The sequence below is a fragment of the Morus notabilis genome, unplaced genomic scaffold (genome assembly GCF_000414095.1).
Source record: "Morus notabilis unplaced genomic scaffold, ASM41409v2 Scaffold355, whole genome shotgun sequence".
Taxonomy (NCBI): domain Eukaryota; kingdom Viridiplantae; phylum Streptophyta; class Magnoliopsida; order Rosales; family Moraceae; genus Morus; species Morus notabilis.
Window position 1 is genome coordinate 212701 of NW_010360877.1, and position 14400 is coordinate 227100.

Sequence of the window (14400 nt, forward strand, 5' to 3'; positions counted from 1 at the left end):
GCGAAAATACATTATACAAAAATATTATGCATCAAGTTTTTGTCGCCGTTGCCGGGGGTTGGCGTTTTAAATTGTTGTTAATATTGTGAGTACATAACTTGATTTTAATTTAGGCTTTTCTTTCTCATTTTTAATCTTTTATTTTATTTTTGTTTTCTTTTGTGTTACGAGGTACTTGGAGATGGTTAATCGACAAGTCCTCTTAAGATTTGCTCAATGAGACTTCGAGCCATTTTTTAGTGCTTGGGTGAGATACAAGGAGCAGCTCCTTCAATTTTCCGCTCGCTCCTCCCTATTTTTTTTGGGTATCTGATTTGACTCTACTTCCCACATGCATTATACGAACAAGGAAAGGAAAAAAAAAGTGGATTGCCTAATTCCCCCACTCTGTCGAAGACTCATTTGGCCGGCCAAGAGAAAGAACAAACCATACTCCATTCTCTCTTTCCCCAAAATTCCCTAAGTTTCTTTTGGATTTGCTCTGCTAGATTTTAAAATTGAAGGGCGGTGTTAGGTTCCCTCAAATTTCCCACTTTCCCCCAAATGCCCTAATTTTCCAGTCCATCTTAAATTCAAAGGTGTTCTGAGGCAGCCGAAAAAAAAAGAATCTCACAGGAAGAAATCTTATCTCTCTGTGCGGGTCACTCGATTCCCTCAAATTCCCAACTTTTGGTTTCTGATTTTGTGAAGATTGGGTTGTGGAAAGAAGATCGAAGATGATCTCGACGTGAAGCTCTCTTCCTACGTGAAGCTCGGAGCTAGGTTTACCCAAAGAGGTTCAAATATATCTCTCTCTCTCTCTCTATTCTCTAGGTTTACCCAGAGAGAAATCCTCTCTCTCTCTCTGCATTTTCGCTCCCAAAGGTGTAGAGCTCTTGAATTCGAAGGATGCTAGTTTTGGAAATGAAAATTTGAACTTTGATAGTGAATATGTGAGAATCGGCCAGATTGACTGTTAGGAAATTTTGATGAGAAAAGACTGATTTTACTTGATGAGAAATGGCAGATTTTTGTTGTGCTTTGAAATTCCTTATTTGTAGAAGGAAACCCACAATCTCTAGGTCTTAACATTTTTGTTTTTGATTGATTTGTAATTGACAGCTTTGTTTTTGACAATTTTTTTTGTTGACATATTTGTAGAAAAATACCGACCTTGGTGATATCCTGAAAGACACCAACGTATGTTCTTTTTTACCCTCTTAAGGATTTGGATTATTATGGTATTTTTTGGTTTAGTCATAGAACATAGAGCTTTTTGGATTTCACAAGTCTTGTTTCATTATTTGTTTACCAATGTTCTATAGAAAAATGAAAGTATTCTTTGGTATGGTGATGAAAAAGATATATGCATTAAGTGTGTTATCTTTTTTTGTTTGCTCTATTATTATAATTATGTTAGACTAAATTTTATTTCTTAGTTACAAATGTCATAATTTAATTAGCATTATGTTAATTATAAAGTGGATTGATGATGTTAGGATGCTTGATAAAGATTGGGTGCGTGATAATAGGTGAGCAAGATTGGAATTTAGTTTTTGTTTGTCTTAGTCATTGTAGTTATAGAAATCTTAGTGTTGACCTTTTTATTTATAGACTTACTGAGGAGTATATGCAAAGCGCTCAAAAACTCGTAAAAACTGTTGAAAAGAATTTTGGTTATCCGAAGAAGCTGTTGTGCCCTTGCAAAGAATGTCGAAACTCAAGTCATCAAAGTGGTAACGTTGTTTATGAACACTTGGTAATCAATGGTATGGATCTAACATACACTACTTGGTTTCATCATGGGGAAGAAGTAAACACAAATGAAGAGTTGGAAAACGTTCAGAGGAATGACATATATGAGTTATACAAGGCTACCTATGCCGTTGAGAATGATTATATAGAACAATCGCAAGAACATAGGTTATAGGATTTAAATGAAAAATGAATGATGGGTTAGAACAATTATATCCTGGTTGTTCAAAATACAACAAATTGTCTGTCGTTATTGCCTTATTCATGCCTAAGACCATGAATGGATGGTTTGATTGTAGTTTTGACAGATTACTAGAGTTATTGCATGACATGTTACCCGAACGTAATGTGTTGATAAGGTCAACATATAAAGTATGAAAGTTTATGAGAGAATTTCATCTAGGGTATGAAAAGATTCATGCTTGCCCTAACGATTGTTGTTTGTTTAGAAAGGATAAGGCAGATCTTGATAAATGTCAAAAGTGTCATGCTTCAAGGTGGAAGGTTGATAAACATACCAAAAAAGCTAAAGTTGGTGTTCCTGCTAAAGTCTTGAGATATCTTCCGATAATTCCTAGGTTCAAGGTTATGTTCAAGAGTGAAAAGATGGCTCGAGATTTAAGGTTGCATTCTAATAATAAAAGGGATGATGGAAAGATGCATCACCCGGTCGACTCTCCAGCATGGCAACTAGTGAATGAAAAGTGGCCTATGTTTGCAAATGAACCACGCAATCTTAGACTTGGATTGTCCACAGATGGATTCAATTCGTTTAGTAATTTAAGCTCAACTTATAGCTGTTGGCCAGTAATGCTTGTGATATACAACTTGCCACCATTTTTGTGCATGAAAAAGGAAAACATCATGCTAACGTTGTTAATCCTATTGACATTTACCTACAACCTCTCATAGAAGATTTGCAAGAGTTGTGGAACAATGGAGTCAATGTTTTTGATTCACTTGACAAGGAGGTTTTCAATTTTAGAGCAATTTTAATGTGGACAATAAATGATTTTCCAGCCTATGGAAATCTTAATGGTTGCTATACAAAAGATAGATTAGCATATCCTTTATGTGTTGATAATACTCGAGCAATGTGGTTGCCCTTTAGTAGGAAGTTTGTATTCATGGGTCATAAAAGATTTCTATCACCAAGTCATCCATTCCGAACGAAAAAGTGTTGGTTCGATGGAAAGGTAGAAAAAGGAAGTAAACCAAGAATAATGACCGGTAGAAGAATGTATGAACAACTTAAGGACTTTGTGAATGATTAGGGGAAAGTTAATAAGGATATTTTTGAGAATGAAGTTATGAAAGGGCATGGGAGAGGAGGTAAAGAAGTTGTTAAGAAAGTCCGTCATAAACGCAAGAGAGTAGAGGTGAGGGATGTGGATATGGAGAAGCAACAACTATGGAAGAAAAGATCACGTTTTTTTTACCTACCTTATTGGCAGGTAATTACTACTTAACTAATAGCCTCCTTTCTGACTTTTGAAGCTAATTAATGACGGATGGACATATGTTTGATTTGTTTCAATTGTTATTTTATAGGATTTGGCTTTGCGACACAACTTGGATGTGATGCACATAGAGAAAAATGTGTGCGAAAGCATTTTAAATACGCTGTTGCATGTCAATAAAAATCTAAGGATGGTCTTAATTCACGAAAGGATTTACAACACATGGGAATTAGGATTGAATTGCATCCTCAAGAGTGAGGGAAACCTGCTTCCAACTCCACATACACTGTCAATAGCAGAAAAGCATACCTTCTGCAAAAGATTATATAATTTAAAGGTCCCCGATGGGTTTAGTTCTAACATTGGAAAGTGTGTTTCGGTGGACGACTGCAAAATTATTGGCTTGAAGTCTCATGATTGCCATGTACTCATGCAACAGTTACTACCAGTAGCCTTGAGAGGGTTGTTACCAAAAGCTCCCAGAAATGCGCTACTTAGTTTGTTTTTTATTCCATAGATTACGATGATTCAAATTGGTATGTTATGATAAACAAACCACCAAGAGGTTTCTACGGGCTGGAATTATGTGATTCTAATGAAGAAACATACATGTCGTTCGAACCTATAAATGGTCAAGTGAATGAGGACAATGAAAATGATGACATTTCCTACGTGAGAGGAGATTGGGAAGGGATATTAGTTTGATTTTTGTTTAGTGCTTGGTCGTTCAAGAAATTTGTATGTGCTTATGCCTTTGTCTTTAATGAAAATTATTTTGGGTCCAAGTGTGTACATCTCTTTGTCTTCAATGTTGTGACGTTAGATAGTCTACTTTTCTTTAGTCAATATTAATACTATAGGTTAAGGTACATCTCTTTCTTCAATAATAATCCTTGTTCTTTTAGTTATAATACAAGTAATTTAAATGTTGCGTTGGTGTTTTACTTATGCTTCTGTGTTTTATTGCAGGAAGTGATAAGAATGTCTACTAATAGGAAGAGGAAGTTATGCAAGAAAGGATTTGGAATGGAAGAAACATACATCCAACATGGAAGATTGAAAAAGATTCTTGAGGGGATTCGAAAGGACGTTGGTGTTGATGTAGGTACACCAACAAAGGCCAATCAAGCAAGGTTAGACTCACTAGCAAGGAATACTAGAAGTGTTGCTCGCAAGCTGCTTATTAGAGAAGCTTCTCCTAATTTTGAACAGCGTAGCTTAAATGTTTGTGAAAGCAATCACATAGGTGACTCAGTTGATAGGGATGAAGCATTCTAGTCACCAATAACCTCACCCACTGCACCTTCTAGGAGGTCTCATAGACTACAAAGAGTTGAAGCTTCACCTGAAACTAGTGAAGGTGCACAAAAACTTGAGACTACACCTATTCGGAGGTCTCGTAGATTGCAAGGAGTTGAAACTTTTCCTGCACCAGAACCTGAGGAGACAACAACAGAATCTATAGGAAAGTCTAAAAATCCAAATGAAAAGAGAGGGAAGACAAATAGGTAGGGGATTCAACGCAGTGGGCTAACCAATAGGTAGGGGATCAGTTAACTTGTCTTCCTTTCTAGGGTCACTTGTTAGGGAGATTGTTCCCGTAACAATTCCTAATTGGAGAAAGTTACAACCAAGGATGAAAGAAGTGCTTTAGAAAGCTATCCGGGTATGCTTATGATTGTACGATGGGAAGTTGTACTATATATGTTATACTAACACGCATTTGACAATTACAATATTTTTTGTTGTATTGTAGGCAAGATATAAAGTGGATACACAAAGGCAGAAGCATCAAATATTCAGGAACATGGGTGCAATTTGGAGGGCCTCAAAATCAAGATTACTTTACCAAGTTAAGAAAGCCAAAAATGAAGAAGAAAGACTAAAATTAAGGCCTGATAACATCAAATCAATGGTAGAGTGGAAAGCTTTTGTAAGGGAGAAAACAATTGCAGCTTTTCAGATATAATTAACTTAAAAACCTATTGTTTTCCCTCGTTTATGTACTCCATGTTTATGCATATGGTGCTTTCTTTAATTTTTTTACTAGGAAAGGAGTCAAAAGTATCAAAACATGAGGAAAAAACTAATTCCACATACAACCAGCCGCAAAGGATATGATCGCTTAATTGATGACATGGTACATTCATAATTATCCTTCTTATTTTATAAACTTTTGAAGATTGTTGTGAACCTAAGATTTCTCCTTGTAGAATGCAAGTAGTTCGAGCAAGTCTCAGTTAAATAGAGTAGCAATCTGGACAAAGGCACATAAGAAAAAGTGAACCTGTCAATTCAGCAGTTGGTGAAGTCAGAAAAACTTTAGCCTTTTGTAATGTTGTATATCAATTTCTATAAAGATGTGTCCTTATGCTCTATGCTGTTGCTCATTGTTGGGATAGGAAAATTTGGAACAAATACAAATTGAGAGACCCACTTCTGATCATAGTGATTTGCTAGATGATGCTCTAGCTTCTTACTTTGGTCCTGACTGGAATGGCCGCATGAGAGTAATGGGCCTTGGGATGACTAAGACAAAACATTCTATTTTGTCAGAACGGGATGATAACTTGCAGGCTTTACAAGATAAATGTAACAAAATAGAAGCGGATGTCAAAGAATTTAAAGAGATCATTTCTCTATTGCTGAAAAGTCAAGTAAGTGGCATCAGAAGTGAGGATCAATCTAATGCAAATGTGCATTCACCAGTGGTAAGCAATCAAAGTCAATTGCTTAACATTGAGTTTTTAAACGGGATGAAATCAAGTTTTTTATGTACTAACATTTTTTCTTTGTAATTGCTTATGTTCATTGAATTATTGTCAAAGTGTAAGTACTAATTTACCCAAAATTACCAACAAGTGTAAGCTATTAGATTGGGTTGGAAATGGAGAAGTTGTTGTTGAAGGGCGTTTGATGCCAAACGACCCGAAAGACCTCATTCACCATGCACCTCTTAGACCGAATGCAGTTAGAGTGTGGGTGGATGTAGCAAAAAAACCGGACGCTTTCTTGTGGAGGCCAACGAGTGAGATGAGTACCATTGAAGAAATAATTTCAAGTAATGTGGCATGGCCTGCTGATAAAATTTTAAAGGGGTATGAAAAATTTTTACTAGCTGCAAATGAAGACTCATGCTTTCTCCAACTATCTACATAACAATACATGTAAGATACTCTCTGTCTTACAAGTTTGACATTACATTTTTGTCTAGTACATCATTGAAGCCATGTTTCCTCTAACTCATTGCAAAACATATGTGGATGTGGCTATGTAGTTGTGAATGGTGTAACAAGTCTTTACTTCATTTATAGGTTAAATGGTGAAAGTTTTAGTTGAGTTTGATTATTGTTTTGATAGTGGATCACTTTCTTACAGGTTAAACAATGGAAATGACTTTTTTGTTGAAGCATTTTGTCAAGATGGAAGGATTTACTTCACCATTTCATTTAACTAGATGTTTTGGATACTTTGATATCTCTAGCTATTTCTCTGTTTTCTTTACTTGTTTTGAATGTTAAGGTTTTGGACATTGTATGACTTATTGCTAAGTTGGTAGATACTGATAAGAATTGATATGTTAAATGTTTTTATGTTTTAATTTGAAGGTTCCTATTTAGATGTAACATGTTGCTTGGAATGTTCAAAAGGATATCAATAATAATTTTAAAAAGCTACAAGAGTATGAACATGACAAGAGAAAAAGTTATTAATCTGTACCGTAGTCATGCTAAATAGTTGTAGGAGGTTGAAAATAACTTGTCTTGAACGCTATAATACCTCAATTCTATAGCGTTTTCCATAACGCTCCTAGAACGCTATTTTTTCTTAAAACTTTTAATAGCGTCCGATGTCCTAGCGCTCCATAAAACGCTATTACTAGTGCTTAATAGTGTTTTTAGTCAGCTACTAATGCTGATATTTCTTGTAGTGTAGCGTCACCTGGGAGGGGTTAATGTTTATGAAATAGATAAAACGTGAGCGTAAGACCCAGTATGATATATTTTGAAATAACTTTATAAATAAATAAATAAATGAGTAAGCGAGTAAATAAATAAATGAATAAGTAAATGAGACATTTAGTTACAACACAACAGTCGGAACCTCACATCCTTTTTCTGAAAGGAAATATAACTGAAAATCTATGTATTACAGGCATCATCAAGTAATTTATACTATGATAAATTACTTTCACAACCACATGCACAAGCCTATCAACCCCGGGCCGGGTTTCGAGTTTTGCCCCCAAGGATGCACTATCCACATCCTATCTAGGCCATCAGCCGGTTTACCGATTCGCAAGATCTCTTGTCTTAAGAAATCATTCATTAAACTTTATGAAATAGTTCATTATAATTCCAATAGATAAAATCAAGCTATTATTTTTAACATGCTTTTTTTTCGCAAATATGTCATTTCTTTAAAACATTTGCAAGGCCAAAACTCTTTTGAAAACAAGCTCACAAAGAAAAGGGTAAGGAATCCTACCTCACACATATCAAACCTGGCTAGCGTTGCACTATTCCGGCTTTTGCTTCCTCAAAGCTCGTTAATCTGAGCACTCAGCTAGCATTGATACAAAACCACACTTTAGAATCCAATTATCATTCCTAAAGTAATTCAATACCAATTATACACTTTGATTTCCTATTAGTGTGCCATAATTCCAATTTCAAAGTCCATAAATCATTTTATGTTTCAAATCATCATTCCAAGGGTTTTGATTCCAAAACATGGATTTAAGATGCTAATCCATTTACTCTAGGTCCCAAAATGAAGCTAATTTGGGTTCTCTTTGAAAACAGAGGTCAAAACAGCATTTTCAGGCAAAACAGGGTCAAACCCCGTGTACACCGGTCGACCGGTAACGGAGCAGTGCAACACCATCGGTTGACTGGTGGTGTGCACTTCGGTTGACCGCACAGGTCGACCTGATGTAGTGCAATCCGATTGACCGTATAGGTCGACCAGTGGAGAACTGAAGTGCGAGAAAACTCGCCGAACCAGTCCGAGAACCTGCAAATCTGAGCTTAATTCGAGATTTTTCAAAGGGAAATTATCATATCCAGGTTCCAAATGACAAATACAATCGAAGGAACCAAAAATCCCAAATTTCACCATGATTTTACCCAAAATCCATCAAACCCCGTTTTGAACAAAAATAGGTTTTTCAAATTTGAAAAATTTGAGATTCAAGAGAAGCTTTTCAGAAATCTTACCTCAATCCTACTCTTGACGTTAAAAACTTCTTGAAATTCTCTTTTGCCTCGAGATTTGGTTGTTTTGAGACACAAACGAGAGAGAGAACGAGAGAGAGTGTGTGTGTGTGTTCAAACGAGAGAGAGAAAGAGAGAAAAAGAGAGAGTGCACGGGAAAAGAAAGAAAAGGAAGAAAAAGAAAAGAAAAAGGAAAATAAAAAGAAAATGGACAGGTGTAACAAAATAAAAAACAGTCCAGAAAATGTGTCTACACACACTCTGGGGTAAAAATGTAAATGCTAAAAATATTTAAATACCTTAAAATTATTTTAAATTTACACGTTAGAAACATTTAATCAACAGTAGTAATTAATTAAACTAAATTAGGCACACTAATAAATCTTAATTACCTTAATTAATCTTGTTAAATTATTCGGGGTGTTACACTAGGGCTTGGTGGAGCAGCCTTAAAGTCAAACCTATACATATGGAGTGGGAGTGGTTTCAGCATCGCCTTTAACAGTGGATAGCGACATTCCCAGCACCTTCAATGCCTCAGCCAGTGTATAATGTACACGAGTTATACTAGAAGTTTCTTAGGTAGGTTTTGGCATCGGGTGTAGAGCCCGGCGAGCCCATGGTATCATATCATCACTGATTTCTGCATGAGTTGGTTTCAAGTTGTCCGTTCCACCTTAGCACAGAGGACTTATGCCTCATGTTCATTAGAAGAGTCCCTAGATGGATCGGAGACGTAATAGGCCTCTACGAGCTCATCCAAGACTACGACCAGATAATAGAGGGAGTACTCGAGATAGAGGCCACGTATGACACACTCATAGAGCCAGTAGGCTTGGCCCAGCAGCCTTAGGAGGAGATACCAGCTCCCCCACCAGCAGCGCCTCCTCTGGTCGAGGACCACGTTAAGTATGACGATGGAGGCATTGTCTTATATGAGGACTAGGAGCATTCCTCATCTCGAGCCTTTAGTCGTACTTTTTGTATAGGACCTTTTTGTACCCTGAGAAGTGGTAGCCACTCTCACCTAGACTAGATACTCTCACCTAGACTAGACACGATTTTCTCTTTTTGTACTGATATACAATGAGAAGTGGTAGCCACTATTACCTAGACTTGACATGATTTTCTTTTATACTGATGTATTTCGAGAAGTGGTAGACACTCCTAACAGTTATGCTGCACAGTTGTTCTAGATACTGATATATGAAGATGATGTGGGAAGTGGATTACACTCCCAATAAAGATGTTATAAAGATTTCTAGTTATATAAAATGAAATTTATGTTCATGTGAAGCCATGTATGAACTATATGACTATATGTGCTTTAAGTAGTATTATGATGATCACGATTTATGTGACAGAATAAATTAATTCACTGTAAAAGTGAAAAGACTCATATGACCTTTCTCTCATGAAGGAGGATTATGGAACCACCTCAAGAACAAGCGGCTCAGGGTCCTTAAGCAGTTGAAGTGGCCACCCAAATGGCCAAAATGAGACAGTTAATTCTAGCTCAACAACAAGAAATGAACATCTTGCGGGAGCAGCTCGCGCAACCTAGCGACATTATTTCTTAGATTGGGCCCAAAATTTGTATTCAGGCCCATTAGTCTCAAACATGTCTACAATGGTCCTTTATACTAGCGTGCCTAACTTAGTGTTACAAATTCTCAATCCAAATCTTGTTCTTTGAACTCATTAGTAAATCCCATTTTACTGCTAGTAATATCATCGATTACTAAGAATTTGGTCCGGTAGGCACTTAGTGATTATTTTTTTAGAAGATAACCATAAGTTTATAACAATTTTAAAACTTCTTATTTTGTCTTAATGTGATCTAAAAGTTTTGTGTTTTACGAAAAATGAGGTTCGACCTCGGAAAAGACTGAAATCTTAAAAATTACCGAGGCACAAATATTATTTCGCGCAGTTTTTAAAAACATCCCGAAAACAATTCCTAGAGTCGGAATTGTGATTTTTCGCAGTCACATAGATTTATTCGTAACGCCAAAAACTTTAAGACTTAGGCCTCAAAAATCCTAAAATTGCCTTCTAAAGGGTCCAAAAACAGCAAAATAGAAATTAGTTCGAGTTAATAACTTTGGACAGTTTTGATGAAATTCTGGACAATTTTGGAAAAACGTCTGAAAACACATTTTAGATGCAGAATTGAGATTTTTCTCAGTCACAAGGAAATGTTTAGCGCATCAAGATCTACAACTTTTCTAAATAGTATTTGTCTCAATTTGGACTCTAACAGCTCCGAATTTTAAGTCAAAGTGGACTAAAAATTTTTATCCGAAAATAAAGATTACCAACTTAAATTTTTTTCATCTTTATCCTCTTAAGGTTAACATAAAAAGTTAAGAACTTGTTCCAAACACACAAAATATCAACCTTAAAACATGAAATACAATTTCAAAACATAGATCTAGCATTAAAAACCTCATGCATGTGAAAATCTAACTTTTTAATACACATAAAACACAATTTTGTAAACAATCTAAACTTTATTCTTAAAGTTAAAGGATCAATATAAGTTTTGAAAAGTCTTACCACAAGACTTAGGAGAGGAAGGGTTTTGACCACCAAGGTGAGAGATTCTTACAAAGATTAAACTTTTAAAGAGAGTTGGAACTTTGAATAAAAAAAATTAAAAGAGAAAAGTTTTGATCTTTACCTTTGAATGGCTTAGTTTAGTAGGGATTTTAGGAGGCTAAAATCAATTTTTTACTCAACTAAAACTGTTTAGTGTGTTTGATAAATACCTCAAAAAGTATTTCTTAGAGAATTTAGGAGGAATTTTATGGGGAAATTAGAAGTAGCCTTTGGGCTGCTTCTGATTGTAGATTGAGAAATAGTAGAAAATATGCTAATATGAAAAGCTTAAGAAAGTATATAGGCCAATTTTTAGTTATAGAAATTAAGAAGTCATAACTTGTCAAGTTATGGTTCATAATCAGATAAATTATGGATAAACTTATCAAGTTATGGTTCATAGCCAGACAAGTTATGGACAATTATAGACAATAACTTGTCAAGTTATGGATGAAAACAGTAATTTTAACCTATTTATTAACTTATGTAAAGTATTAATTTATTAATTTTAATTCATCTCAAGTCTTGACATATTTTCTCCGCTCTCTCGGATTGTGCGGCAATCTACAATGGGCTCATTAATGAAATTTACATTATTCCCAAATTAACCCCGCTGAATCAACGAAATTGAGCTTTCGGTTTTCTCTGCTTCTGATACAGTTCTGCCATGGAAACCCTGGCTTCTCAGCTCACTTCGACGCTTCGTTTGCCTTCGATGGTGTCTGTAAGCTTTAATGGCAGACTCTCAAGCTCCATTGTTCTCACAAAACCGAGCTCGCGTGTCCATACATTCAGATGCTCAGCACTATCATCGCCTTCTTTAGGTAAATTGCTTATTTTTTTTCCTGTTTTGTTGAAATCTTCAAATTCTTTGTCATCGGAGCCATCCACCTTGCTTTTCTCTGGCTCGGGCTCGGTTTGCAGGAAAATGATCTTACATGAAAGGCAAATTGCCTCTGTTTGGCGGCTGAGAAAAGCGAGGAAACTAGCATAAGATTAATTATGGGGAAATTTACTTTATATTAATTTTTATTCGGGTATAATGTACGTTCCGGTTCTTAATATGGAAAATAATAGAATTTGTTTGACGTCTCAAATTGAGAAAAGTTACAAGTTTAGCAGAACAGTTTCTTAGCTACCAACGCATAACGTGATTTATTTGAATCCGAGGTAGGAATTAGACGAAATATCACTGTGAGACGTAACATGATTTTCCCCTAAAATGATTTAATGTCAATTTTGGTTGGCGCGTTTCATTTCCTCCAGTGGATCAATCGGAAAGATTTTCGGAAGCTTCGAAGAAGGGAAATTTAATTCCTCTGTATCGAACAATATTCTCGGATCACTTAACTCCGGTACTTGCATACCGATGTCTGGTTAAGGAGGCTGATATAGATGCTCCAAGCTTTCTGTTTGAGTCCGTTGAGCCGGGTTTGAGGGCTTGCAGTATTGTAATCCCTTTTTTTCTTGTTCATACGGGTGTCTATTTTCTTCTGTTTTCTGGTTCTTCAATGTTCTAAGCTTTTATCTTTTTTAGGGGCGGAACAGTGTGGTTGGAGCTCAGCCCGCGATTGAAATAGTTGCGAAAGAGAATATGGTTACGATTCTCGACCACGAGGAAGGATGTAGAACAGAGGAGATTGTTGAGGATCCGAAGATTGTTCCTCAGAGACTAATGGAGGGATGGACACCTCAGCTTGTCGATGAACTTCCAGAAGCATTTTGTGGTAAGAATAGCAGATGCAAAACGTAATTGTTGTTTTATATAGAACAGATGACATCAGTTTCCTATGAACTTGACTTTAAATGGCTGCTTGTTTTCTGGTGTTAGATCAGAGAAGTGTGGTCAATTTATTTTTGAAGCTGATAGGCTGGGTTCGTAATGGCCAAAATCTTCTTCTCATATTGTTTATGATTTTTGTTATTTTTTACCATTCCGTACCAATTCTTTCTTGTGAAAAAATGTAAGGTTGAATATTGTTTGGTATTGGTAATTCTGACAAAGATATTGTTAGATTAGTATTTTAAATTATTGTTTGATCCAGTCCCGGAGCAATAAAGGATTTTTCTATGAGGTGACTAGTTGATGTTCAGTGATGTGCTCTTTTATCAGGTAGATGGGTTGGTTTTTTCTCATATGATTCTGTGCGCTATGTGGAGAAGAAAAAACTACCATTTTCTTCTGCCCCTCTGGATGACAGAAATATTCCCGATGTTCATCTAGGCCTTTATGACGACGTGATTGTTTTTGATCATGTGGAGAAGGTAGTTAAACTGTCAAACCATGCCCTTTTGAGCGTCTCTTTTTTTCTCGTGTTTGATGCTTTTTTGTGCTGAGTAGGTTTTATCATTTTGTGGTAGTTAACTTCCTTTTTTCTTGGTAGTAAGTATTTCAAGCTGGATCTGACGTTCACTCTCTGCAATCGCTTCACTCTAGCAAACATAAACAGAAGCGTAGATTCAAATCCACATGGACATAATTATCGTTATAAGAGCTTCTACATACTTTGACTAAACAAAATTTCCCTTTAATTTTTTCCCAATCTTTGGCTTTAGAGGATGACATGAAGCACCAATTCTTGGCATTAGCAGTTGACTATGCATCAGTCATTTGCTGTCGCGTTTCTTTAAGACAAAAGGCATTGGTAAGAATGTTTTTTCCCTCATCAGTTTTTCCTCCTTCAATTACTAGGCTATATGCATCTTTTTGTTCTGAATTTCAATGATCAAGTCAGTAATATGCTCATGATTGTAGATTATGGTAACTGCACTATACGGTTATGTTGACGGTTGGATTTCGTCAACAATAAACCCGCCGGATTACCTTAGGGTTACCCTTAGGATTACCGGCTTGTGGGTTTAATGAAAGTGTGGATTCTAGTTTGATTTAAGTATTTTTGTGTTTGAATGAACTATATGTAAATGAACAAGAAGAATTTTATAGTGGTTCATGTTGGGAATGGTGTCTTAGAAGCATGAGATGTAATAGGATATTTATTATTTATTTAATAAAAGAGTTTATTCATTATTTTATGTGCATATATTTATGAATATTTTATGAATATCAATGAAAATTTCATGATTATTTATGTAACCTTAAACATTGTATATAAGTGTTATATACGAGAGGATAATGTTTAAGGATAATAATCAAAAAGCAATGTTCATAATGAATTTAATTAAAGTTAGGAATCTTTAATTAAAACATTATTAATACATGTCATTCACATTTAGAATGGAACGGTGTTATCCGCACTGTTGATATGGCGAGATATTGAATGAGTGTATTTCGCATAATGAGATTTTGTGGAACAAGTACACAGACACAATATGAATTTCTAATAATTCCGTTAAGTATAGAAATTCTAATTGAGTCTACCGATGGTCAT

General features: G+C 35.6%; 1 protein-coding gene across 1 annotated transcript; it reads left to right on the forward strand.

Moving 5' to 3' along the window:
• The first annotated feature begins 11636 nt into the window (after positions 1–11636).
• Positions 11637–13682, forward strand: LOC21400567 (anthranilate synthase alpha subunit 2, chloroplastic). The gene is made up of 5 exons (XM_024165203.1): positions 11637–11835; positions 12278–12462; positions 12549–12738; positions 13125–13276; positions 13400–13682. The coding sequence occupies exons 1-5, from the start codon at positions 11679–11681 to the stop codon at positions 13520–13522; spliced, it is 807 nt and encodes a 268-aa protein (XP_024020971.1). The 5' UTR covers positions 11637–11678; the 3' UTR covers positions 13523–13682.
• Positions 13683–14400: the final 718 nt, after the last annotated feature.